Raw genomic sequence first — 27351 nt, forward strand, 5'->3', positions numbered from 1 at the left:
CATTCAAGAGGGCAACGTGCAGCCTCTTGCTTTAAAAATCGCTAATGCAACATTACAGATTACAGCTGTGATGGAAATCGAGGCCAAGCAATGGCCACTCTTAAATGAGAGGGCAGAGGGGAGGGGTTTCTGTTGGGCAAGGAGGTGGGAGGCCCTGGTTCAGAGCTGACTTGATGAAAGATTTCAAAGAACCGCAACCACGTGCTACTCGCCTGCTGTATGCCAGACAGTGTAAAGCTTTTTATTTTATTTTTTTATTTTTGAGATGGAATCTGGCTCTGTCACCCAGGCTGGAGTGCAGTGGTGCGATCTCGGCTCACAGCAAACTCCACCTCCTGGGTTCAAGCGATTCTCCTGCCTCAGCCTCCCGAGAAGCTGGGATTACAGGCATGCAGCGTAACATCGAGCTAGTCTTTCATATTTTTAGTACAGACAGGATTTCACCACGTTGACCAGGCTGGTCTCGAACTCCTAACCTCAGGTGACCCACCCGCCTCAGCCTCCCGCAGTGCTGGGACCACAGGAATGAACTACTGCGCCCAACCAAAACCTTTTTTGTTGTTGTTGTTTTTTGTTTTTGGGGTAAGACAAAGTCTTGCTCTGTCACCAGGCTGGAGTGCAGTGGCGTGATCTCCACTCACTGCAACCTCCGCCTCCCGAGTAGCTGGGACTACAGGCGCGGGCCACCACGCCCAGCTAATTTTTGTATTTTAGTAGAGACGGAGTTTCACTATGTTTGCCAGGATGGTCTCGATCTCTTGACCTCATGATCCGCCTGCCTTGGCCTCCCAAAGTGCTGGGATTACAGGCGTGAGCCACTGCGCCCAGCTGAAACCTGCATTTTAAAAAGCCGCACACTGGGGAGATGCAGATGCCTGCCCCAGTGATGCTTATGTGGTGGAGTGCTGACAGTAATGCTTTACTGAGTGGCCTGAGCTGTGGGGACAGGCAGGCATGACAGGGACCAGGCAGAGGGTGATCGGCACTGCTGACACAGTGCTCAGAGGAGACCTCTTGCTGGAGGCAGAATTTGAAGGGGTTGGCCACGTGTGGCCGGCCTCCTCAGTCACAGCCGGTCCTACGCTGTTCTTTTTTGAGACAGCCCGTCACCCAGGCTGGAGTGCAGTGGCGTGACCATACCTCACTGCAGCCTCTGCCTCCTGAGCCCAAGATATCCTCCCAGCTCAGCCTCCTGAGTAGCTGGGACTACAGGTGTGCACCAGCAGCCCAGCTGATTTTATTTTTTTGTGCACATGAGGTCTTGCTGTTACCCACACTGCTTTCAAACTCCTGGGCTCCAGCGATCCTCCCTCCTCGGCCTCCCAAACGGCTGGGATTAGAGGTGTGAGCCACCAGGCCTTGGCTCACAGACCGCCCAGGAAGCTCTCCGAGGAGGGTGGCATCTCAGGTTCTCAGGGCCTTATGCTCCATCCAACACGGCAGCTGCTTTGTCAATATTTGTAGGTGGAGGCAAACACAGGGTGGTTGCATCTCATGAGGTTTCAGGAGTGCAGAGAGGCAGCTCCTGGCATTCCGGGGAGTCATTTAGGGGCAGTTTCTGGCCCAGTATTGTCTCTGACAGCACGGCAGGACATGTAGGTTATCCTTGGGGTCAACTCTAAAGGTCAAGTGCACGTGTAAAATTATGTGCACAGTCACATACGCAGCTTGTTCACTGGTGCCCAAAACACCTATCCCCTTCACCACCGTGTGACCTCGGCATGGGGCGCCCTGCCACCCAGGGAGGCTGAGGAGCAGGGACCCTGGGCCAGAGCCTCGGCCCCACGGCTCGTCGCCTCTGGGGTCTCAGCCTCCCCCGGGCTCAGAACCTTCTTTCACACTTCACTTTCCCAGGAACTGACTCGTTTCCCAAGAAGCTGTACCCGCGCTGTGTCTGGGTTTGGTGGTGACGTGTGATGTCCGCATGTGTCCTCGTATAAACTGGTGGCTGGCCAAGGGGACTAGTTATCTAACTTGCTTGACTGGCAATCACATCGGGCACTTTCCAAGGTGGATTCTGTCACACTCTGTCCCAGGGTGACAGACAAGGGTGCCCACGTCCTAATCCCTGGAAACTGTGAATACACTGGGCTCCAAGATAAAGGGGCCGTGCACATGTCATTAACGTGAAGGAATTCCTGGCCAGCCGTGGTGGCTCACGCCTGTAATCCCAGCACTTTGGGAGGTCAAGGTGGGAGAATCACCTGAGGTCAGGAGTTCGACCAGCTTGGCCAATGTGGGGAAACCACACTCTCCTAAAAATACAAACATCAGCTGGGTGTGGTGGCAGGCGCCTGTAATCCCAGCTACTCGGGAGGCCGAGGCAGGAGAATCGCTTGAGCCCAGGAGGCGGAGGTTACAGTGAGCCGAGACTGCGCCACTGCACTCCAGCCTGGGTGACAGGGCGAGGCTCCATCTCAAAAAATAAAATAAAAAAGCTCCCTTAGTGCACGCAGCTGACCGAAGAAGTGGCTGAAGGGCTGAGATTTGAACCCACCCGGCAGTCAGAGCGTGGTCTGAATCCTGATTTGTTACCATCATATGAATGACCAGGTAGGGACGGGGGTCACTTGAGACTCAAGGAAGCCCCTGCCAGCACACCTGTTAAAAGGCACGCATCCCCATTAAATGTCAACTTTCTGGCATTTTTTTTTGGAATCAAAAGGCCCTGTTCTAACTTTGCCTTTGAAATGATGTGACTAGGAGTTCCGCCTGCAGTTTCAGACTGGCAATCATCGCGGAGGCTTGGGAGCTCCTTGGGAATGAGAAAATCTAACCTAGGAGCCGTTTTGAAATGTAATGAAATCTTTGTGAATACAAAATTTAGCAATTGGTGAAGCTGACACATTTTTGTAGCTGCGGAGACATTTCATAAGGTCTTAATTCTATTTTTTTTTTTTTGAGACAGTGTTTCCCTCTTTCAACCAGGTTACAGTGAAATGGTGTGATCTCAGTTCACTGCAACCTCTGCCCCACAGGTTCAAGAAATTCTCCTGCTTCAACCTCCCGAGTAGCTGGGATTACAGGCACATGCCACCACACCCAGCTAGTATTTGTATTTTTAGTAGAGATGGGGTTTCGCCATGTTGGCCAGGCTGGTCTCGAACTCCTGACCTCAGGTGATCCGCCAACCTCAGCCTCCTGAAGTGCTGGGATTACAGGCATGAGCCACCGTGCCTAGCCATAAGGTTTTTTTTGTTTGTTTTTTTAAAGACGGGGTTTCAACATGCTGGCCAGGCTGGTCGTAAACTCCTGACCTCAGGTGATCCGCCTGCCTCGGCCTCTCAAAGTGCTGAGATTACAGGCGTGAGCCACCACGCCCGGCCAGCCATAAGGTCTTAATTCTGATTCTGCCATTTTCTGTACGGCTGGAAAACAGGACCCCCTCCAGAACTCAACGAATTACATTTTGCCAGGACCCCTGGGAAACGTTGAGTCCGAGGCCCTATTCCTCTAGGGCTCACCAGGGCCTGCCAACATGTATTAAGCACTTACTGCATGCCAGGCTTTTTATGTGGATTAACTAATCTTTGTGAAGATCCCATATGGCAACTACAATTACTCCCTTCTTCCAGTTAAAGCAGCCAAGGCAAGGAGTAATGATGACCTGCCCGTGGGCAGGCAGGTAGTGAGAAGGCTGGGTGCCAAGCAGTTGGCTTCTAAACGCACTCCCAAGAAGCTCCCTGCTTCTGCCCCAGAGGCTCTCAGTTCCCCTCCCCTTTAAAAACGTCTTTAAAATTATGGTAAATGGTACATAACACAATTCACCACCAAAGGTATACCAAGGCCAGGCATGGTGGCTCATATGCCTGTAGACCCAGCAACTTGGGAGGCAGGAGGATGGCTTGAGCCCAGGAGTTCGAGGCTGCAGTGAGCTATGATCACACCACTGCATTCCAGCTTGGGAGACACAGGGAGACCCTGTCTCACAAAAAAACGGAATTGGAATCTTTGTCCAGTGCTGGTAGGAATGTAAAATGGTGCAGCTACCGTGGAAAAGTCTGGCTATACTTCCGGAAGTAAAACACAGGGAGTTCCAAGTCAGCCCAGGTCCCAGCAATTCTAGTCCTAGGTACGTAAGCAGGAGAATGGAAAACAGGTGTGCAAACACATCCATTCACAAATGCTATAGCAGCGTGATTCACAACTGCCGGAAGGGGGCACTACCCATACGTCCATTGGCATCTCCTCTTCATGACAAATATTTTGTTCCACCCACCTTTTCTCTCAAAATAAAAGAGTTAATATAATGTACCTACACTCAATTATTATTATTTTTTTGAGACGGAGTTTCGCTCGTTACCCAGGCTGGAGTGCAATGGCGCGATCTCGGCTCACGGCAACCTCCGCCTTCTGGGTTCAAGCAATTCTCCTGCCTCAGCCTCCCAAGTAGCTGGGACTATAGGCGCGCGCCACCATGCCCAGCTAATTTTTGTATTTTTAGTAGAGACGGGGTTTCACCATGTTGACCAGGATGGTCTCGATCTCCTGACCTCGTGAGCCACCCGCCCGGCCACCTACACTCAATTATTAAAGAAACAGGCCGGGCGCGGTGGCTCACTGGTAATGCTCCAGCACTTTGGGAGGCTGAGGCAGGCGGATGATGAGGTCGGATCAAGCCCATCTCTACAAGAATTAGCTGGGCGCTGCAGCAGGTGCCCACAGTCCCAGCTACTCGGGAGGCTGCGGAGCCGAGGCTCTTGTCACTGCACTCCTGCCTGGCAAGACTGAAACTGTCTCAACAACAAAAGAAGAAACCAGGACACAAACACGTTCACAGGAAGAAGACCACGTGAAGATGGAGGCAGGGACTGGGGGGAGTATTCACAATCCAAGGAAGGCTGACGGCACTCAGCAGCTGTCAGCAGCTGGGAGCCCCAGGAGGGGTTCTCCCCCACCGCCCGGGAAGGCCGAGCCCTGCCCACACCCAGATCGCAGACTCCTGGCCTCAAGAATTGAGAGCCAATGACTTCCGTCGCCACTCTATGGTGCTTGGTGACAGCAGCCCGTCATGGGAGTGTTTTGTTTCTGCGTGGAACGGAGTGCGTTCCAGGCCCAGCTCGTTGGAAAGGGCTCCTCTACTCCTGGAGGACGTCCAGTGGGACTGGCTCCCCTTCTCGCTCCCCTGGGGCGGTCTGGCAGTGGTTGAGCCCTGACTTCATGGTTCAGAAGACCACGCCCCACTCCGGGAAGGGAAACACAGAGGTCTGAAAGCAAGGCCTCCTCCCGATCCCAGGCTGCTTCTTCAGTGTGGGCTGAGCCTGCCTTTTACTGCCCAACAGGGAAGCTCTTAACCCCGCTTTCTAGACTCTGGCTTGTTGGGGAGATAGGTGAGTCTCGGAGACCCCATGTGCAACCCAGAGGTGCTGGGTCCACGTGCCACTGGAAAATGACTCCAAAAGCCGCCGCTGTCGGGGAGACTCCTTAATGCGTTCATGGTGGCCCAGGCCCAGACAGGATGCTGAGGGCCAGGGCCAACCTGCCTTTGCTCCAGTGTCTGTGGCAAGCTGGGCCGGATTTTCACACGGATTTTTTAAAACAACTTCCCAGTGGGGGCGCGGGGTACTCCAGCAGAAGCCGCAGTTGGAGGAGGGGCCTGCAGGTGGCTGTCCTAGATACGGAGGGGAGGAATAAGGTCCCCAGCAGGTGGCCCCGCCAGTTAACTCTCACCACCACACTGGGCTGGGCTGCCCCTCCTGCCAGTGCACCACCTTCTGCTCCAAGATGCCTGCAGCCCTGCCCCGGGCCAGGCTTGTGAAGAGGACAACTGCACCTCACAGTAGACAGGGGCCGCCCCTGGAGGGTCCTGGCATGGAAGGCTATGCGCATGGGCCAGCATCCTGCTGGCTACCCCGGCCAGCAAGGGGCCTTGTCTGACAGTCTTTCAAGAAGAAAATGGGCATCACACTCAAAAGCACCTTCACAGACGAACATTCCCAAAGGAACAGAGGGACCAGCTCTGCCACGCCCAGTGCCGAGTCAGCGCTATCCCACTCCTGCCGGGCCACCGGCAGCAGGCACTAAGCAGGACACACATGGCAGCCAGGGGATGGCAGGCCCACCACACACCAGCCTCCCCACAGACCTACCACACACCGGCACAGCACACTACCCTGGACTGAGGCAGCAGGCGGAGAGCTCCCAGGGGCCTGGGACGCCCTCACCGCTACCCACACAGAGACAGGCATGGGGTGAAGGGGTTGGTCTGAGGGTCCCACGGTGCACAGCCCCCAGTGAAGAAACCCTAGTTCCCATGGGCTGATGATGGGGATCTGGACGCCCCACTTCCTGGGGTGGTTGTGCGAACTCAGTAGGATGACGCAGGTGAAGGACTCTGGAAGCACCTAGCAGAGCCAACAGCCACTATGCAGTCATACCACTATGCCTAGGGCTGGGCCCATCCTGAGCTGTGGTGACCAGGACTCGCACACGCACACAAGAGTGCGAATGGTAAACTTTATTAATGGAAAATGGAATGCCTCGTTAACAGAAACCTTGATTTAAAAATGGCAGAACAAGAACACATTTATTTAAAAAAAAAGTGAGTTCACATTGTATTGAGCTACAACACGGTGGCAGGATTTGCTTTGCTTTTAAAAGATCCCACAAGTTCAAGGGAACCCTGGCTACCAGATTCAACAGTGCGTCTGCCTACCTGAAAACTCGCAGTGAGTGGGACTTAGTAGCGGCGGGTGAAGTGGGGGTACGGGTGGGGATGGGGATGTGGGTGCGGGACTCTGCTGCCCCGGTCCTGGCTGGCCACTCCACCTTCCAGTCCACCACCTGGTACCACGTGGCCCTGGGAATGTCCACCTTGTGCAAAGCCGCCTCGCCTAGGAACAAAGCCAGACATTTTTTCCCCTTGAAGCGCTCAATGTTTCCATCGTAACATGGGTTCAGTAATGGTCCTGCAGCCTTTAGAATGCTTGGCTTTCTTTCCAGGTGAGCAAAATCATCACACACTGTATTCCAGGTAACCGAAGAGCCTTACTTGCATAAATTGCAAAGAGCTGCTTTTTGCTTTTGTTTGCAAAACATCCAACCCAGCCAGATGACCAAACATGCAAAAAGGGGAGAGGAAGTGAGGAGCAGGATCGAACCGCCATTCTCCTCGGAAAACACGCCTTACCCCGCCACTCCGCCGCGGCTTGCCATGTGCCCCGGCCCTGAGGGCCCAGACAGGCCTCTCTCACCACCTGGAAAAGAAGAAGGGTGTGCAAACACTCCGTCTCTGGGGAAACCCCTGGATATGCATGGGGGCCACAGCCATCCTCGTTCCCAGAGCCAGCCCCATACCTTGCCACCTTGTGTGCTCCCGGCCGGCTGCGCCTGTGTCCATGGCACCCTGCCAGGTGCGTGCCTGGTGCTCCTCCAGCCGCTGGTTGTGCTCTTCCCAGTCACGGCCGCCCCTTTGCCAAAAAAATAAAAAGCAGACATGCAGCCATCTGATGAGCCTCCAGGGTGACACCGGGAGCAGACATGCCCACCCTGGCCTCAGCCTCCTGGCAGGTCATGCCACACAGCGAGGGCAGCAGACGAGTGGGCGAATGATGGGAAGTGACATTTCCCCAAAGATAAGCACATGAAGTGCTCAATGCCACCCAGAAACACCAATCCAAGCCACACTGAGATGCCACCTCACCCCGCTAGGATGCTAGAATCACACAGTAACAAGCAGGGCAGAGGGAGTGAGGAAAAGTGAGGAACCCTCGTCCACTGCTGGTGGAAACATGAAATGGTGCAGACACTGCGGAAAGCAGTTGGTGCTTCTTTGAAAAGCTCAGTTCAGAATCACCATGGCCAGAGACATCAGTCATGAATGTTCCTAATGGCCAAGAGGAGGAAGGACCCCAATGCCCAAGACCTGATGAACGGACAACACTGCGTGGTGTGTCTGGACCGTGGAGTGTTCAGCCATGCCCAGGAAGGAAGCGCCGGCCCAGGCTGCAGTGGGGATGAACCCTGAATATACCAGGCTCAGGGAGAAGCCAGGCCCAGCAGGCACACTGCGCAGGACCCCACTTCCAGGAAATGACTCAAGTCAGCAAATCCAAGGCCAGAAAGGGACAGTGGCTGCCAGGGGTGGGGGGAAGGGAGTGTGGCCACTAAGAGGGGCAGGGCTTCTTTCCAGGTCATGAAAATGCTTGGGACTGGACCGTGGGGTGGCTGCAGATCCGCGCATATGCAAACCTCCACTGACTGCACACATGAATCAGGAAGTGCACATCATGTGAATTATACCTCAATAAAGCTACTGGCTTCAAGTTTCAGACAGAAATGTCCTGCACAGTCACTAGCAGTCACAGTGGCCATGCAGGAAGCAGCCAGACCCAGTTTGCAGGAGTGGCCGCCTGCTGTGGGATGCTGGGTGCAGTCAGAGCTGGGCCAAGTGAGCCCAGAGGCCCGAGAGGGGCCACAGAGCTTCAACACACCTGCCAGGCAAGTGCAATACTGCCCTGGAGGGAGCGGAAAGCACGCATGTGGGGGCACCTGCCCTTGGTGACCCGATGGCACCCAGCCACTGTTCACTGTCTTTGGTTCTGAGAATGAGTTTCCCATTTACTTTCCTGAGGTATTTACCACAAAACCCACTACGTGACAGGACAAGAACACTTGACACCAACTGATGCGGCACTGCCACCGTCTGTGCTGCCCAGAGATGTGGGAGAAGCTTCGGGTGTCCTGGGACACTCAGCACAGCTGAGTCAAAGTCCCTGGCAGAGGTGGAAGTACCTCTCAGGGCAGAGGGAAGGAAGGACAGAGGAGCACCCTGTGGCACTGGGCAGGGGCTGAAGCAGCCCTAGGATGGGACTGGAGACAGACAAGATACTCTTCACAGAGGAAAGCAGGGCAGCAGCCGCAAGGCGGTCCTGCCACTAGCCTCCTCATGGCAAGCCCAGGCAGCAAGTCACAGGCAGGGGTGACTGCAGCTGGCCAAATAAACCAAAGAGGGACAGAGAGTCCTCCCAGACAACCCTGCACCCCAAGGCTGACAGGCTCAGGACAGCCCCTCCCCACCCCCAAGCCCACAGTGCTGGTGAAGGTGGCCTTGGATACCTGCAGAGGACCTGGCCCAGCATCCTCAGCCTCTAGTCTTGGGGGGAGGGTCCCCATAAGCGATTCTAATAGGGGTTGAGAAGTCCTGCCCCAGACCAATCAGGGGTCAGAGAGAAAACCCAAGGAAGACACGCATAAAGAGGCAATGTGGAGGTGGGGCAAGGCTGCTACAGCAGGGACTGGGCAGGACTAAGAGCTGTGGCGCTGTCTCTCCCAGTGGGCACGCAGCCCCTGCGATGGAGACATTCACAGCTGCAGGCCACCCTGAGCTCAGGAACAGGAAGGGACCATTCTGGGCGACCTGGACAGCTCCATCCCTGAGAGCCTGTCCTGTGCTTTCTTCTTGAGAACCTGGCCTTTCTGAGTTAGGGTTTTCAAATGGCAGGACCCCTGGTAGCCTGTCCTAAACTAAAGCTGCCCTAGCTGAATCAAACCTTGAGGATGTACCCGGCCAGGCACCAACCTCCTCCCAGACTAGGACAGATGCTCTCCCCGTGGCTGGGGCTCATCCACTAACCTGGTGGGAGGTGGCAGCCCCCGGCCTTCACTTAGCCTCTTGTCAGAGCTGTAGCCTCCCCAGCCATCACGGGAGTCCCGGCCGTGGCGCTCCGGGGGTCCTCCGTGGCTATGGCGGTCATCTCCATAGTGCTGGAAGGCAAAATAGGGACAGGGTGACACCGACCACATCACCCACATAGGCACCCCCTTCTGAGAGGTCTGTCCAGCGCAGGCCCCAGGGCGGCAGGTGGGCTGGGGCTGAGAAAGGACTGGGGGGTGGGCACAGCCTTAGCCCTGCTGGGCCCTGCTTCGCTGATGCTCTGCTCCCTGGCTCCCCTCCTCACACCCCTACAGCTCCATCAGTGCCCTACCTGAGCTGCTCCAGGAGCATGGGGAGCTCTGGCGTTACTGCCCTCAAGCTCTGCTCAAGGTCCACCGAGATATCGGCAAGCCCTGTCTTCCCTGAGGAGTCAGGTGCTACCTCCTTTGTGGTAACAGGAGGCCCAGGGGGTCAGCTCCTTTGTGCTCTGGCAGGGCCACACCCTCCAGCCTCCCTGGCCAACCAACTCTGCACGGAGAAGCCAGAAGCTGGCAGGCGCCACCTGCTGTTATAGGCCATTGCACTGCCGCCCGCCTCCCACCTCTCCACCGGGGTGCTGCTTTCTCAGAACTCACACCCTGGCACCACGCATGGGGCACCTGCATGGCACCTGAGACTCAGGGACACCTCTTGTTGTCTTCAGCCCCCAGTGCCCACCCCCATTCCCCCTCCCCTGGCACATGTGGGCTAAACCACAAGCACCATTTTGGTCTCTGAGGGCACCACCCCACAGGCCCTGCACCAAGACCCAAAGGCTCCCTGAGCCAGTGAACAATGAAGAGACACTCGCAGTTTCTACTGGATAAAATGAAGCAAGAACGAGCCCGACATACATGAAAATGACAGAAACGAGCATTAGAAAACAATCCAGTATTTGCACTTCTAGTCACCAGCCAGAACCCACATTTCCGCACCCGGCACATGTGCTGACTGAGCTGCCACGTCTCCGGGGCAAACCGGCCGCCCAGTTAGAAAGAGCTATGCCTGTACAGCAGCACAGTGGCCCAGGGCTTGGCGAAGGGGCTCTACTCACCTGCCCGTCCCGGTGGTCTCCCATCATTGGCCTCGAACCCTCCCTCCTGCAAAAGGAAAAGGTCCCATTCAAACAGCGCCCGGCACTACTACACGTTTCTGCGGGTCAGGAAGCTTCACAACTGGGATACGTATTCCATCCCAACACATACAAACTCTAACTGGCCTGGGGAAAAAAAAGCTAGCGCAAATCCAAAGGCTTTTTTCCCCAGGGTCAGGTATGAAGTCGTATTCTAAGGAGACGGGAATAGATTGCACTCAACTAAAATTCCTTGGAGAGCTCTCAGGGGAACAGGGACAAAGGAAGGTCTCCAGTGATCCCTCAGCTTCAGTCTGACCCAACACGTGGGACTCAGCACAACTCACAACTCCATCCCAAACTCCAGCAGAATTAAGTGTGGCCTCTCACAGCCTCCCTTTCTGTTCTCCCCACTCTGACATTCCTTCTAAAGAAGCCAACGAATGGGGAAATGGCTCACAGACGTGAGGGGAGCCCAAAGACAGGACTCTTAAACCGGAAGGTGGAGGACTGCCTTTTAAATAAACTAGGTGTACTCCTCATTATGGAAGGCTGAAAAACCCACCCAGACCCTCCAAATGCAAAGCAGCCCTCATGAGAAATTCTGTACGTCTTCCGTCAATTCCCTGGTAGCTCCGGCGAGCAGGAAGCTCTGCTGGTTGTTCAGGCCCCACGAAGTCCAGGCATGCCTCAGCTCGCACCTCCCCTCTATACTGGCTACCTCAGCTGCGCCAACAAGGAGACTGGGCCAGGCCCCACCCCAAGCCCTTTCCAGCTCCATAGGAGGGAGGAGAGAGAGAGGGAGCAGCTATGGAGGCCAGCAGGAAGCTATGAATCCCAGAACCAGGTTGTGCTGACAAACACTGCTGCCTCACAGTGAGAGAACTCTTTGTGGGGGGCCTGGGCTCAGAACCCTCCTGGCCCACCCGCGAAAAGAGGTCAGCGGAAGGAACAGGCTCTGAGATGCCTTCCTATGAGGCAAGCTGGGGATTCTGTAAGCGGCTGCCAATTCCAGCAACTGGCTCATGTTCTGTGCAAGGTCAGAGTCACCCACTGTGGACCTGAGAAGTAAACGAGGCTTCAGAGGACACAGGAACCCCCACACTGGGCTGAGAACCACGTCAGCTGGATACCCCGGCATCCTGAATGACTATGGCTGCAGGAGGGGACGGAGCCACTGACCTGTCGATGGCGTGGTCCTGGTACTGGCCCCGGTCTCGATGATCAAAGTCGTGGAAGCGATGATCCGGCCGGGGAAAGTCGGCGCGGTATCTGTCCTCCATCGCCACACGCTTTCCTTCTGGCCAGTAGGCATCATCTCGTCTGTTGGTTTTTATTTTGAAAGAATGCAAATTTCATTTATGAAAAAGGAGGAGGAAAAAGGAAGGAGGTGGAGGTAGGGAGGGGAGCTCTCTCCCCAGACCCAGTATCGTTTATTTTATTTTATTTTTTTTAAGATGGAGTTTCACTCTTGTTACCCAGGCTGGAATGCAATGGCACGATCTTGGCTCACCGCAACCTCCGCCTCCTGGGTTCAGGTAATTCTCCTGCCTCAGTCTTCTGAGTAGGTGGGATTACAGGCACGTGCCACCATGCCCGGCTAATTTTTTTTGTATTTTTAGTAGAGATGGGATTTCACCATGTTGACCAGGATGGTCTCAATCTCTTGACCTCGTGATCCACCTGCCTCAGCCTCCCAAAGTGCTGGCATTACAGGCGTGAGCCACCATGCCTGACCCCCAGTATCGTTTAAAACATCCTGCAGGGCTAAGATTCGATCACTGCTTTGATTTGATAAATTAAACCCCAAACAGTGGAGAGGCACACTTGTATTCTCATCCAACAGTCCCGAAAAGAGCACCGCTGTGAGCTCATTGTCTCGTGAGGCTGTTACTACCTTGATACCCCCCTCATGAACACAAATGCAAGAGAAAACAACTACTTGATTCTTCTGAAATGGCACTGGAGTTGCCACATTTTTACTCTCCCTGCCTCATGCAGGAACCTGAATCTCCCTCTGAGTTTTTTGCAAAAGCAAAGGGAATTGGACTGGGTGATGGTCGACTACACACAGCTCCAGACGGCATCCAATTATCATCTTCCTGATTTTTACCAGAAAACTAGGCTCACGGAGAGTGGGGTGACAGGTGACTGTCGATTAAGCCGTTCGGGGCAGCTAGAGACCAATAAACCTACTTTCTAAACCAGAGGCAATTTCCTTTTCTGCCTTTCCGTCTACAAGGACACATGAGACCAGCAGAGACAGTGGTGGCCAACTCGGGCCGAACGGGCGCTCAGTCTCGCAAGACAGAACACTCATGCTCCACGGGGACATGGAGAGGAAAAGCATCACAAACCATTCGGCAAGCGGCAGCCATCAGGACTCCCAGAGAAACTGAAGATAGGTAAAGAGATTACACAGCCTCGGGTGCTGGCGGTGAACTAATAACCCTGCAGCAGCCAGTGAGATCTGCAGGGCGTCCCCAGGGCGCCTGCTCCACATCAAATTTCATTCTCCCCACTGACGGGGACAGGAGGGAAGCCGCTGTTCTGCTGGAAGGATGAATACCGCTGCCAGGCAGGCCTCCGTCCTGCCCACGCTCTGGGCGGGACTCACCTGTCGAGGTCGTAGGGCCTCCGCCCGGGCCGCCGCTCCTGCTCATAGCGCAGCTGCTCTTGCTGACGCCGCAGCTCCTCGCGCTCCCGGTGGATGCGCTCCTGCTCCTTTCTGCGTTCGCGCTCCACGCGCATGCGCTCGCGCTCTAGCCGCTCCCGCTCCATGCGCTCCCGCTCCAAACGCTGGCGCTGGCACTCGAGCTGCAAGCGCTCCCGCTGCAGCCGCGCCTTCTCCTTCCGCTCATGGAAGGCCTCAAGGCGTTGCTCCCGCTCCCGCTGCTCGCGTTCCCTGCCGGGACAAGCAATGCTGCCCTGAACTCCCTGCATAAGCCTCCATGGAGGAAGCCCGCACCGAAACTGGGTATCAACTGGAAGCAGAAAAGAAAGGGTCCAAAAGCCTATCCGGCTTCCCTAGCGCCGCGCGTGAGGAGTTACCGCATTTAAGAAAGTTACCTTAAGAAAAGCAAAGGCAGCACAGCTGGTAGCATTTCCAGGTTCACTCGAGAACACTTTTCCAAATGCTATGAGCACAGCTTTTGCTTTACTGAGCAATATTTGAGGAAAAGTGACAAGAGAAGCCAGGCATCCAGACATGAAATGGCCGAATGTCAAGGCAGAGGGACAAAACGCCTTCAAGACCACAGCCCGGAAAGGAGCCCCGGCAAAGTAACAACTGGACTCTCCTTGCGGTTTCTGACCTTATGTGAGAGATTCCAACAGGGAAGGCTGAGGCCTCAGCACCCAGAGTCTGCCATCAACGCCAGACCCGGCTGGGCTTTCCACACAGGCCAAGGTCCAACACCAGAGGAGGGGTGGAAATAGGCTTGGAGCCAGCAGAAGGCTCAGCCTGTAATCCAGCACTTGGGGAGGCTGGTGCAGGAGGATCGCTCGGGCCCAGGAGTTTAAGATCAGCCTGGCAACATGACCAAACCCCATCTACTGTAACGGGCTTCGATGACTATGTCTTTTCTATTTAAGAGATAGCGTCCCACTGTCACTGAATCTAGAGTAGTCGTGATCACGGCTCACTGCAGCCTTGAGCTTCTGGGCTCAGGCCATCCTCCCACTTCAACCTCCTCAGTAGCTGGGACTACAAGGTATGTCACCAAGCCCAGCTAGTTTTTAAATATTTTGTAGAGGTGGGGTCTCGCTATGTTGCCTAGGGTCTTGAACTCCTGGCTTCAAGTGATCCTCTGGCCCTGGCCTCCCAAAGTGCTGGGATTTCAGGTGCGAGCCACTGCACCTGGCCCTTTGATGACTTTCATGCCACCTGGCATGTCTGGCGGGTCACACATGAACAGGTGCTGGTCCCTGCCTCAAGGACTCAAGCGAAGCACAAGACACCAACTGGCCAGGCACTGGCTTTCTGGCACACAGCTGGGGGAAGGACAACCGCCCTGAGAGGAAGCCACCAGCCCACCAGCCCACTTAGCTCCACTCACCGCCGCCTCTCCGTTTCTCGGATCTCCCGTTCCCGCTGCCTCTGGCGCTCTCTCTCCCTTTGTTCTTTGATTTTATCAAACGACAAGATGTCTCTCTTTTCTTTGCTTTCTGACTTGCGATCCTGACTCTTGGAGCTCTGTTTACCAAAACTGGTTTATTAATGTAAGGAAAATGATTGCAACACACACACAATGGAAATTCAGTATGAGACTAAGATTCTCTGGCCCCATATGGTGTAGACTGAAGGCTGTGGTCTCCGGACCAGAGGCTGGGCATAGGTTGCTTCCTCCAAGCCTGCATTTTGCTGCTTAAGCAAGAATCCTGCTTTCAGATGTCAAAGGGGCATTCATGGAAGAGCAGAGGTTGGCCCATGCCTCAGAAAACCTACAGGCACGGTTTTTCTAACATAGCACAGCCAAAGACTCACGTAATCTAAAGCAAACCTAGGCCTCTCAGCGCCATGGGGCACATCCGCACAGGACTATTGCGGCCATTAGTTCAGAAGAGGACAGCTGTTTGGACAGCTGGAGGGCAGACTGCATGTTTCACGTCTCAACTGCTGGCTCAGGACTCAGGCAAACAGCACTAAATAGAATATGCCAGGCTGCATGCAGTGGCTCAAGCCTGTAATCCTAGCACTTTGGGAGGCAGAGGCGGGTGGATCACAAGGTCAGGAGTTCGAGACTAGCTTGACTAACATGGAGAAACCCAGTCTCTACTAACGATACAAAAATTAGCCAGGCATGGTGGTGCACACCTGTAATCCCAGCTATTCAGGAGGCTGAGACAGAAGAATTGCTTGAACCCAGGAGGCAGAGGTTGTAGTAAGCCAAGATCATACCACTGCACTCCAGCCTGGACAACAAAGTGAGACTCCATCTCCAAAAAAAAAAGCTTTAATGCAAAAACAGGGTGCGTAGTAAGGTACAGAACACTAATCACCAACTTCCATAATTTATTTTTTGTAGGTTTTTGTGTTTTTTTGACACCCAGTCTTGTTCTGTTGTCCAGGCCGGAGTGCAGTGGTACAATCATGGCTCACTGCAGGCTCAAGTGATCCTCCCACCTCAGCCTTCTGGGAAGCTGGCACCACCAAACCTGGCTAATTTCTGTATTTTTGTAGAGACAGGGTTTCGTCCTGTTGCCCAGGCTGGTAAACTCCTGAGCTCAAGTGATCCACCTGCCTCATCCTCCCAAAGTGATGGGATTACAGGTGTGAGTCACCGCACCCGGCCTACATTCATGATCTTCTATCGGTGGTATAAAGCTCAAAACTGTTAACAGCTGACTCCCATTTCTAAGGTTCTCCAAGGCCTCACCAAAACTGGCCATGCATCAGACCTTCCCAGGAAGCTTTTAAACAACACAGAACCTGAGGCCTCCTGTTGATCCAGACAGAATCTTTGGGGCAGGGACTTGGGAAAGGACACTTTAAAACAGGTACTCAGCTTGTTTTCCCAGTTAGGTCCCACAGGAGAAAAAGAAAGGGCAATGAAAGACAAAGCAACCCAAGACAAAGACAGGCAAAGGCCAAGATGAGACATTCCACCAATTATTCAAAAAATGCAGGCTGGGAGAAACGCCTTGCCCATGAGACGGGCAGATGTCTTACATACCCTGCAGTGGAGTGAGAAGGGGACAGATGCCCACACAGCACTGCGCAGCGGGCAGCACGGCAGGCAACGGTGCCCGCACGGGACTCCTGGGTTCTCAGACCAGCTTAGCCACTTTCCAGCAACCTGGCATGTGCAACAACCCAGGAGATTTAAGTCTCCTCCACAACCTTTCTGAATAGCCCTTTATTTCAAAATTTAAAAGCTGAAAGAGGCTGGGGTAGTGGCTCACACTATAATCCAGCAAGTCTGGGAGGTCAAGGCGAAAGAATCACTTGAAGCCAGACTGAGCAACAAAGTGAGAGGCTCCCACCCTTTATTTTTTTTAATAAGTGAATATTATCCATAAAAAAACACATGTAAAAGCTGAAAGACAAAAAAGGAAAAAGGAAGAGGGCCAAACCATGTGTCTCTGTATAGAGACCTCCAAGGCATATTACACAGAAAAAGTGAGCTCCAGCACAGCCTCCGCCTGTGGCCCCACGGCACGTGCAGGGGATGTGTATGCAGAGGAAGCCAAGGAGCCAAGCGGACATGCGGAGGCGTTAGTGCGCCTGTGCGGCATCTCCCTGCACTGACCTGATCGTTTCATCACGCACATGCCATCACTATTTATTTGCAACATCACAGTTACATAGGGATAAGATTACGGGTCTTTTTCAATGTTCTACTCTAGATTTCTCTGTAGTTTATGATTTTTCATGTGAAAAATGACGTTAGGAACTTATGCTTTATAAAATCCAAAAGTTCATTTTAAAAACTAAGTCCCAGGTGGCTCACACTTGTAATCTCTAGTCTCCACTAAAAGTACAAAAATTAGCCGGGTGTGGTGGTGCATGCTTACAATACCAGTTACTCAAGAGGCTGAGGCAGGAGAGTCGCTTGAACCCTGAAGGCAGTGGTTGCCGTGAGCCGAGATCGCACCACTGCACTCCAGCCTGGGCAACACAGCAAGACTCCCTCTCAAAAAAAAAAAGTCTTAACAACACAAAGCGGTCCTGGCTGAACAGAGTGAACTCTGCATTCACTAAAAAAGCACTGTTATCTCAGGAACATCTTAGTTAGAACCTGCAGCTGGGAAGCAGAGGTTTTTACTCTTTTCCAGAGTGGAAAAGGCAAATGAGGCGCTCTTTTGTCCAGCTGTGTGCACAACTTGAGGGTGAAGCTCCTGATCTGGTAAGATGACCGACACTCTGTCTAGACTGGTCTCCATCTTTTTAATTTGATAGAAGACTAGAAAATCAATATAACCTGCTAAGTCAACCAAAGAGTAGGACCTGCTTTCCAGCTTGAAGAGCCTGGGTCTGGCCCGTCCCAGCCTATGGTGAGCTACCATGTGAACCAATGCTCTGTCAGAAGGCGGCACATCCCAGACAGGAGCGGTGCAGGCCCAGCACATGGAGGGAAGCAAACATGATGGGCGCTGCTCTGCAGAAAGTGTGGGAACTCATTTGTGTGTCTGCATCTGCAATCTACACAATGTTCACACCTCCTACAAACTTTAAAGAACTCTTAAGATTATTTAAGAGTTTTCATAATGCGAATCAAACAGGTCGTGGAGCCACGGTAACAAACAGTTGGCTCTGAGATGGTGGAAGCAATACTCACTCTCTCTTTGGACCTGCTGGTGGTTTTCACGCTAATGACGGGCTCTCCTTTCGATTTATCCATCACGACTGTCCGCTCCATCCCTCTGCTTCCTTCAGGAAAATAAAACAGCAATCTATCAAAACCTGTGGCCACCTGACCTCCCGCAGTAAACAGCGCTCTGAAGACTCTGGGCTTTGGACACACAAGGCATGAGTCAAGTGACTGACACCAGCCTTGGGGGCCTCTCTTTCTCATCTACTGTGAGCAACAGGGTAACACGGGTATAGCACAGCTGGGGCACCCTCACAGGTCTCTGCACAACTGGAGGGACCTGTTCCCATCCTACAGCTTAAACCAGCACACCCATGCTGCAGAGCCTGTGACCCTCCACACTGAAGCTGCACAGCTCTGGAGCCGGGCTATACTGACGTTCTGTGAAGATCCGCAGTATGCGGCCCGTGCTCAGAATCACACTGCATCTCTGAGCGAGTGCCCTGCCAGCCGGTGGGCTTCCCTCTACTCATCTCCAGCAATAAAGGCTTCCGGACACATCCTCTCTCCTGACAACAGAACCGCCAGGCCCTAACTACCGGAACAATGGCTTATCTGGGAAGATTTAGAACACTTGGGAACATTTTAAAAACATGTTCCTCATGAGACTCGGGGTAAATTAGCCCGAGCGCTTAAGATCCAGCTTGTAATGTGCTGTACCAAATTTCAATGCTCCAGATGGCTGGGTTTTGTTTCTGTTTTTTTCTTCCTCGATGGGGAAGGTGGAGTTGGCTTATTTTTTTGCCACGAAACATTCTGAACAGAAATTCAAAGGTGTAGAGCACAATGACCTTTTATAAAACGACAACAGAAGTGGCACCGTCCAAATACAACCACTTCAACAGATGCTTGGAGGTTTCCGTTTTCTCTGTGTTTTTACCACCTCCAGCTTTAACATAACGTGGGAAAAACTTGACTACACACCTGCAGAATGGCATCAGGTTAGTTACAGGAAACTCAAGACAACTCACTCTTGCAAATCCCACACTGTATCCAGCCAAAGGCCCTGAAAAAGCCAGAACTCAGGCAGCTGAGTTCAGCAATGCAGATGAGCCCATCCCAGGTACTTCTGGATTCACCATGTTGTATGGCAACTCCTGTAAGCCATTTCATCAACAGGCTCTTGTTTAACAGTGACATATGAACAGTGAAACACTGCCAGGTCACCAAAGCTTGCCATCCTCGCCTTCCCTCAGAACCCCACCTACTCACCACCCATGCCAGGCCTTCCCCTTCCACCAGCACTTGAAAGGTTCTCATCACCTGATTTGGTGACTCTAGACCGATTTGTAGGTTCGGGTTTCAGCTCATCCTGGTCTTTTTCCTCCTTTTTAATGTCTTCAGGCTTTTTTTCCTCCTTCTTCTCAATCTTCTCTTCCTTCTTAATTATGGTTCTATTTAAAAAGTTACAAATTTAAGTTCCCAAGACTCTGTAATAGTCACCCAGAGCCTCACTCACACACTCAGATGTCCACATAAAACCAATCACCCTGGCAGCAATTCGGTGGGAAAAATGATATGAAAACCATGGTAACAATAACATTCCTCTTTAGATACAGGTGTATTCCCACCTCTATTACTTGCACTATGAAACCGGAGGTTCCTAGGGATGCATTTCCAAAATGTCAGACAGGCCAGCATGCAAGACCGGCGTGCAAGTGTACACGAGAAACACGCCAACCACATGAGAACACTTCTAAAAGGTTTATTTTAAATGTTTTGTCATGTACGTGTGGAACACTGTTTATAAGTTTGACAGGGAAAAGCATTTCTTCCCCATCCAACATAGACAGGATGGAGGCACAGTGACAGGACACCAAGCCCCCATTGCACAGAGCAGTAGGCTATTCACCCGTGCAGCCAACACCCCTCGACTGGTAACTGCTGCTTATTTTCAGGGAGTTAAAATGACGTGTGATGCACCAGTGAATACGGGAGAGTGTCAGTGCCATTTCAACCAAAGGCAAACTTTCTTCCAAGTAGTGAAACAAATCATCTTTGCCACTCAAACGCAGCTGCCACGTTCCCTAATGCCGTTTGTCTCAGGCCATTAAACTGCACACTAACTCAACACCAATAACGTGCCAGGATCCAGGCAGGAGAAGTCAGACCCCTGCAGGGCCCTTGAGCAAGCACCTGTTGGCCTCACCACTGACCCAGGCGGGGCACCTGGCAGAGCTCCAGCCACGCCAAGGAAGCCTCTCAGATGGCCCCGTCTCCTCCTGCCCTCCTCAACCTCTACATCATGGAGCTTTTTTTTTTTTTTAAATAATATTCATTTTGAGAAAAATTTTAAACACACACCATATCAATTAATGGTACATCCCAGAACTTACTATTGTAAATCATCTCATCTCCATTCCCTCATCCCTGTGACAACCACCAGGGTGGCCTTACTGTGAATCACTGGGTCTGCCTGACTTCAGTGATCTACATGATGTTTTATACAGTGTCTTAGGAGTGACATGAACGAGGCCATACTTCATACACTTCTCTACAGCTTGCTTTTGTCACTTCAAGGTATGCTTTAAAGAAGGTTGTTAGGCCAGGCGGGGTGGCTCACTCGTGTAATCCCAGCACTTTGGGAGGCTAAGGCGGTCAGATCACAAGGTCAGGAGTTCGAGACCAGCCTGGCCAACATAGTGAAACCCCATCTCTACTAAAAATACAAAATACAGAAAAAAAAAAAAAAAAATTGAGACAGAGCAAGACTCTGTCTTAAAAAAAAAATGAGAGGAGTCTTTAGATTCTGAGGCAGAACTCAGGGGGAATAAGAAGCGCCTGACTCCTTTCCCCTGCTGCACAAGATTCTGTGTTTATTTAGCAGCTTTCCTTCTAGTAGATAAATATAAATTCTGGAAAAAAGACTGGAGAGATATCCACCAAAAAGCATCACCCCTGGGTGTTGGGATCGCACCTGCCATTTACATGTGCTTTCTGTATAACAAGTGTATAAAAACTGCTACTAATCCAAGAAGGCAAAACTAAGCCCCTCTTCTTCCCCTCTTTGGAAAGCTTCTCTATTTCACAAGGCTGGCCATTAAATCTACAAATCCTTCTAATGGAAAGGAAGGCTAATGAAGGCTAATTATTTGAAGAAAAAAATAAGGTCGAAACAAATTTTAAAATGCTCAACCTCTTAGGCAAACAACCTGCACAGTTTGGTCTTAAAGATCTTAAGCTCGTCACCCAGTTAAGAGCCATGGGGCTCCGGGTAACTTTCATGGGTTGAATCCCAGCCTTGCCATTTCCCAGCGACCTCAGGCGGGGTGCGCTCCCCTCTCTAAGCCTTTGTCCTCTCCTTTACAGAGCACCTACCTCACAAGGCTACTGCAAGGACTGAGGAAACGGCTGCATTCCTGATGCTTGCCACAGGGCCACCCCATAATGCTAGCTAATTATCACCACCTTTCCCACAAATAAAAAGCAATGAATGAAACACATGCAAGATACTAAGAATGTCGTAAACCTGCAACAGTCCCTATCTTCCACCAACACAGACGTTTTTCCCTAGCAATGCTGATGGGATGCATCTTTTTGAAGCTGCTGGTTAAATTAGGGTTCTTACCTGCAAGTTCATGAAGGCTCATCTGACACCCACTACTCGGGGGCCTATTCATGTCAATTTGGGGCCAGGTGCAGTGGCTCACACCTATAATCCCAGTCTTTTGCTTGTGGGACCAAGGTGGGAGGATCGCTTTGAACAAAAGAGCAAGACCTTGTCTCTATAAAAAATTTTAAAATTACCTGGGAGTGTTGACCCACGCCTGTAGCTCCAACTACTCAGGATGTTGAGGTGGGAGGATCATAGGCTTGGGAGGTCGAGGCTGTAGTGAGCCATGACTGCGTCACTGCACTCCAGCCTGGGTGACCCATCTCAAAAAGTAAAATTTTTAAAAAAATACTAAAATCCTGCAGGGTGTGGTTGCTAACACCTATAATCCTAGCACTCTGGGTGGCCGTGGGTGGATCACGAGGTTAGGACATTGAGACCATCCTGGCTAACATGGTGAAACCCTGTCTCTACTAAAAATACAAACATTTAGCTGGGCATGGTGGCACACCTGTAGTTCCAGCTACTTGGGAGGCTGACGTAGCAGAATCCCTTGAACCTGGGAGGGGGAGGCTGCAGTGAGCCAACATCTCAGCACTGCACTACAGCCTGGGTGACAGAGAAAGACTCTGTCTCAAGATAAACAAACAAATAAATAAAATAATAATTCCAATTTGGCCACGATGTAAATTTGTAATTACATCTTCAAAAACCCAGTTCAACTGTGTCCACAGACATGTTTACCCTCTACAATGTGTTGACAATGTAAACTCAATGCAGACACTCAGCCTTGAGACACTGCCATGATCAGTCATACCACCAAAATCTACCTTCTCAAAGCAGAAGCCAGTAACTGTGCTAAAAATATCAATAAGCCACACCTGCCTTGAAAGGTCTGTCCCCACCTCCGTTTTGATTAAAGATATAAATCACCCCTTTATAAAAATAGAACCTCAGACCCATGGTTCCCAACTACTATGCCAAGGTACCCCAGGGTGCCACCATGAACTCACAGGGTGCCTTGGGCTATTTTTAATTTTGAAGTAAACACAGCAATGCTTGCCATCTGTCAGACACAGCACCAACTACAAGCTCAAGGTCGTTTACTGCAACACTAGATCACACTCCATCCATTTGGATGATGCTTTATCTTAAAAAAACTGGGTTCCTGAGAGTTGCTGTGCTTAGTGAGAACTGTATGAAAATCAACGTGGATGAGGAAATGATTCCCAGGTCTGAGAGGCTGTACAATAAACCAGAATATGGAAACGGACATAAAAAATAGGTACACACACTGTCATTTTGTGTGCACTATTTCTTCAAAAGGCTACTAACAGGACACAAATACACACTGAAGATCATCTGTATCCACTGTTTAAAAACACAGGCTACTCCGTTATATAGCTTTAAAGAGAAAGCTGAAGACTGGCCAGGTGTGGTGGTTCACATCTGTAATCCCAGCATTTTGAGAGGCCAAGGCAGACAGATCACATGAGCTCAGGAGTTTGAGACCAGTCTTGGCAACATGGTGAAACTGCGTTTCTACAAAAAATGCTACATTAGCTGGCTTGGTAGCGTGTGTCTGCAGTCCCTGTTACTTGGGAGGCTGAAGCGGCAAAAACACTGGAGCCTGAAAGGTGGAGGCTGCAGCACGACTGCACTCCAGCCAGCCAACAGAGTGAGTCGCCGTCTCCAAAACATAAATCAACAAAAGCTGAAGACTGGGGTGGCAGCAAAATACAAAAATCAGCGAAGACTCAAACGGGAATCTGGCAAGGCTACATGTGCAGAGGTGGGGACAGGTGCTTGGTTTTCAAGGCCCACAGCGGCTGCCCTTGCCCGCCTCCCGGGGATTCCAAGAGAGGTTTGAAAAATCACGTTACTTTTCAATTTTGATCTCCACAGAATGATGTCTGTCGACATTGGATAATTTTTCCTTCTTCACTTCGCACTCTTTTCTGTCGGACAGCTTTTTCCCAGCAGGTTCATTTTTGGCCTAAAATATAATACAGACAGAAATGATGTGTGGCCCAAGTCTTCTCACTTGGAAACTCCATTTGCGAGTCACCACAGACAAGAAGTGCCTCACCTTCTCCACAGAGATCATTCGTCCATGCAACTCAGTTCTGTGAAGATGGCTGATACACTTGGTCGCCTCGTCAGATGTCGACATGGTGACGAATCCGTAGCATCGAGCCCCAGGGCTGCGGGCGTTCGTTACCACTTTGGCCCCGACCACCTTCATGAGAAAGGGCACTCTTACTCTCTCATACATACAAGTGAGCACACGACTCCTAAAGCTATTACCTGACAATCAGACTCTCACTCTCTCATACAGATGAGCACGAAACTCCTAAACTTATTACCTGACAATCAGACCCTTACTCTCTCACAAATGAGCACACAACTCCTAAAGTTACTACCTGACAATCAGACCCTTACTCTCTCTCACAAATGAGCACACAACTCCTAAAGTTACTACCTGACAATCAGACCCTTACTCTCTCTCACAAATGAGCACACAACTCCTAAAGTTACTACCTGACAATCAGACCCTTACTCTCTCTCACAAATGAGCACACAACTCCTAAAGTTACTACCTGACAATCAGACCCTTACTCTCACAAATGAGCACACAACTCCTAAAGTCACTACCTGACAATCAGACCCTTACTCTCTCTCACAAATGAGCACACAACTCCTAAAGTCACTACCTGACAATCAGACCCTTACTCTCTCTCACAAATGAGCACACAACTCCTAAAGTCACTACCTGACAATCAGACCCTTACTCTCTCTCACAAATGAGCACACAACTCCTAAAGTTACTACCTGACAATCAGACCCTTACTCTCTCTCACAAATGAGCACACAACTGCTAAAGTCACTACCTGACAATCAGACCCTTACTGTCTCTCACAAATGAGCACACAACTCCTAAAGTTACTACCTGACAATCAGAACCATCTTCACGATTTTTCACCTCGCCACATTTAGTTTTCCATTTTTCATTACTGAATGGGTTCTAATCAATCCTGACCTATCCAGATACAATTGCTTTTTTGTTGTGACAGTCTAGCTCTGTCACCCAGGCTCGAGTGAAGTGTCGTGATCTCGGCTCACCACAACCTCTGCCTCTTGGGTTCAAGAGATTCTCCTGCCTCAGCCTCCTGAGTAGACGGGATTACAGGTGCACACTACCATGCCTGGCTAATTTTTGTGTTTTTAGTAGAGATGGTGTTTCTCCATGTTGGCCAGGCTGGTCTCCAACTCCTGACCTCAACTGATCTACCCAAGTCGACCTCCCAAAGTGCTGGGAATACAGGAGTGAGCCACTGCACCCAGCCACCAAATACAGTTGCTTTCGATAGAAGATCAGTTATCATAATGGAAGCACACAAACATGCGAGGTTGCAAGACCATTAAACTTCATGACTCACAACTAACAACCAAAAGTCCTACCCAAAGACATCTTTCTCTCTATTTCCACTGTGCCCACAAACAGCTGTGGGGCCACTTAGAAATGCACCCATCCATGCCAGCTGGGCTTGGGAAAAGCTCTGACAAGGATGTGGACTGTGATGAATGTTCCCATGGGGGAAAGGACTTCCACTTCTGGCCAAGATGGGAGAACTAAGCACTGTCTTCCTGCCCGAAACAACTAACAACGGGATGAAATATAATCAACAATGGTTTTCAGATCCTGGACATCAGGCTGCCTGGGATAGCAATCCCTGAGAGCTCCCTGACTAATCCCTGCTGGCTGCTTGGACTTCCCAGGCCATGAGTCGGAGGACTGTGGGAGCAGGGTAAGATAGCACAGAGATTCTGAGACCAAGGCAGAGAGAGTTCACAGAACTATGTATCAGAGAGTACACAGCCACACAGAGATCTGGAGAGACCCACAAAGGGCTCCTCTCACCCAGTGCACATGTTTGCAAGGAAACCAGAGGCTGGGACAGTGCTACCCATAAGTGGCAGAGGGAACAATCACTGGGGGGTGGGGGGTATACTCAGGGCCACAGATGGTTTGCTCTTCCTGATAGCCAGGGTGGAAGGGCTTGTAATTCACGTGGCAGCAGAACTACTCAGAAGGCACTACCCAGTGGTGAGACAAAATCAGCCCAAACTGAAGGCTACTCTGGCTCTGATTTACAAAGCGTAAAAGCCTCACAAGGATCAAAGTGTGTCAAGTGCCTTAGCTGTGTACCAGAAAAAAGCTCAAGGGTATTTGTAGCGATACAAGCATAACTAACACCAACCAAATACAATTCACAACATCCAGTAAAAAATGACCAGGCACAGACTGGGCACAGTGGCTCATGTCTGTAATCCCAGCACTTTGGAAAGCCAAGGTGGGTGGATCACTTGAGGCCAGGTGTTCAAAACCAACCTGGGCAACACAGAGGAACCACATCTCTACCAAAAATTTCAAAAGGAGCTGCGCATGGCGGTGGGTGCCTGTGGTCTCAGCTACTCAGGAGGCAGAGGCAAGAGAATCGCTTGAGCCAGGAGGTCGAAGCAGCCAGTGAGCATCACTGTACTCCAGCCTGAGCGACACAGCAAGATCCTGTCTCTAAGGGAAAACAAAACAAAACAAACAAACAAAAACCAAGAAACTTAAAAGCAGCCAGAGGAAAAGAGAAAAACTGGGAACCGAAGAAACAAAGATTAAGTTAACCCAGAATTCTATACCCAGAACAAATTTATTTCAAAATGAAGGCAAAGTAAAGACTTTTCCTGACATGCAAAAGAAACAACGCATCATTAGCAACTCCCACCTACAAGAAACATTCAAGTCCTTCATGAGGAAGATGATCTCTCATTGTACAACAAAAAGCCATGAAGAGCACCTGTCGAGGTGAACATAATTTTTCCTGTCATTTCTGCGTCTCTTTAAAAGATAACTGTTCAGCCCGGGTGCGGTGGCTCACGCCTGTAATCCCAGCACTTTGGGAGGCCAAGGTGGGCGGATCATGAGATCAGGAGTTCGAGACCAGCCTGCCCACACGGTGAAACCCTGTCTCTACTAAAAATACAAAAATTAGCTGGGCGTGGTGGCGCGCACCTGTAATCCCAGCTACTAAGGAGGCTGAGGCAGGAGAATCACTTGACCTCGGGAGGCAGAAGTTACCGTGCCTCCCAAGATCGTGCCACTGCACTCCAGCCTGGGCGACAGTGAGATTCTGACTCAAAAAAGAGACAAATATTCAAAGCAAAAAAACCAAACCACAACAAGTGAAAGCCAATAATGGGTTCCTTCTTAAAGAGAAGTAAACTGTGTAACATCACAAAGACTGATGGGAGGGGAAATCCAAGTATATTCCCACAGAATTTTTGCACTGCGCTGAACCCAGCAGAGCACACTTGCAGGCAGACTGGAAGGGAAGATGCGTACTGTCATCCTACAAGCAGCCAGTAAACCACAACACACAGTTACAGCAAATAAGCCATCAGACATAAAAAGGACTTGACCCACAAAAAGGCAGATAATGGGAAAAAGAAATCAATGGGCAAACATTACGAACAGAAAACAGACAGCAAGATAGCAGATTTAACACCAACCCTACCACCACTGGCGCGCGGAGTAAATGTATCCCTGCGACACAGGATCCTGGTCTGTGACCCATCTCTGACTCAGCGGGTCAATCTGAGTAAGGCATCCCCCCTTCTCTGGACCTCATGGCCTCAACTGTGAAATGACAAGGGGGAACCTACAGGCTTGAGGTTCCCATCAGACTCTGATGTCCTGGGTTTTGACCACACAAATGAAGTCGTC

At 51.3% G+C, this 27351-nt stretch overlaps 1 protein-coding gene across 1 annotated transcript in view; it reads right to left on the reverse strand.

Annotated features, from left to right (window-relative positions):
• Window positions 1-6442: 6442 nt before the first annotated feature.
• Window positions 6443-27351, reverse strand: part of SAFB2 (scaffold attachment factor B2) — a 35733-nt gene continuing 14824 nt past the window's right edge. The window contains exons 10-21 of the mRNA XM_035284011.3: window positions 23662-23811; window positions 23456-23568; window positions 19283-19413; window positions 17987-18078; window positions 14765-14901; window positions 13324-13611; window positions 11889-12029; window positions 10689-10734; window positions 9575-9705; window positions 7297-7409; window positions 7130-7196; window positions 6443-6833 (exon numbers count right to left, since the gene is read on the reverse strand). Coding sequence (XP_035139902.3) covers window positions 6680-6833; window positions 7130-7196; window positions 7297-7409; window positions 9575-9705; window positions 10689-10734; window positions 11889-12029; window positions 13324-13611; window positions 14765-14901; window positions 17987-18078; window positions 19283-19413; window positions 23456-23568; window positions 23662-23811 — 1563 coding nt within the window. The 3' untranslated portion in view covers window positions 6443-6679. The remainder of the gene's footprint in view (window positions 6834-7129; window positions 7197-7296; window positions 7410-9574; window positions 9706-10688; window positions 10735-11888; window positions 12030-13323; window positions 13612-14764; window positions 14902-17986; window positions 18079-19282; window positions 19414-23455; window positions 23569-23661; window positions 23812-27351) is intronic.

This window comes from Callithrix jacchus, chromosome 22 (genome assembly GCF_049354715.1).
Source record: "Callithrix jacchus isolate 240 chromosome 22, calJac240_pri, whole genome shotgun sequence".
Lineage (NCBI taxonomy): Eukaryota > Metazoa > Chordata > Mammalia > Primates > Cebidae > Callithrix > Callithrix jacchus.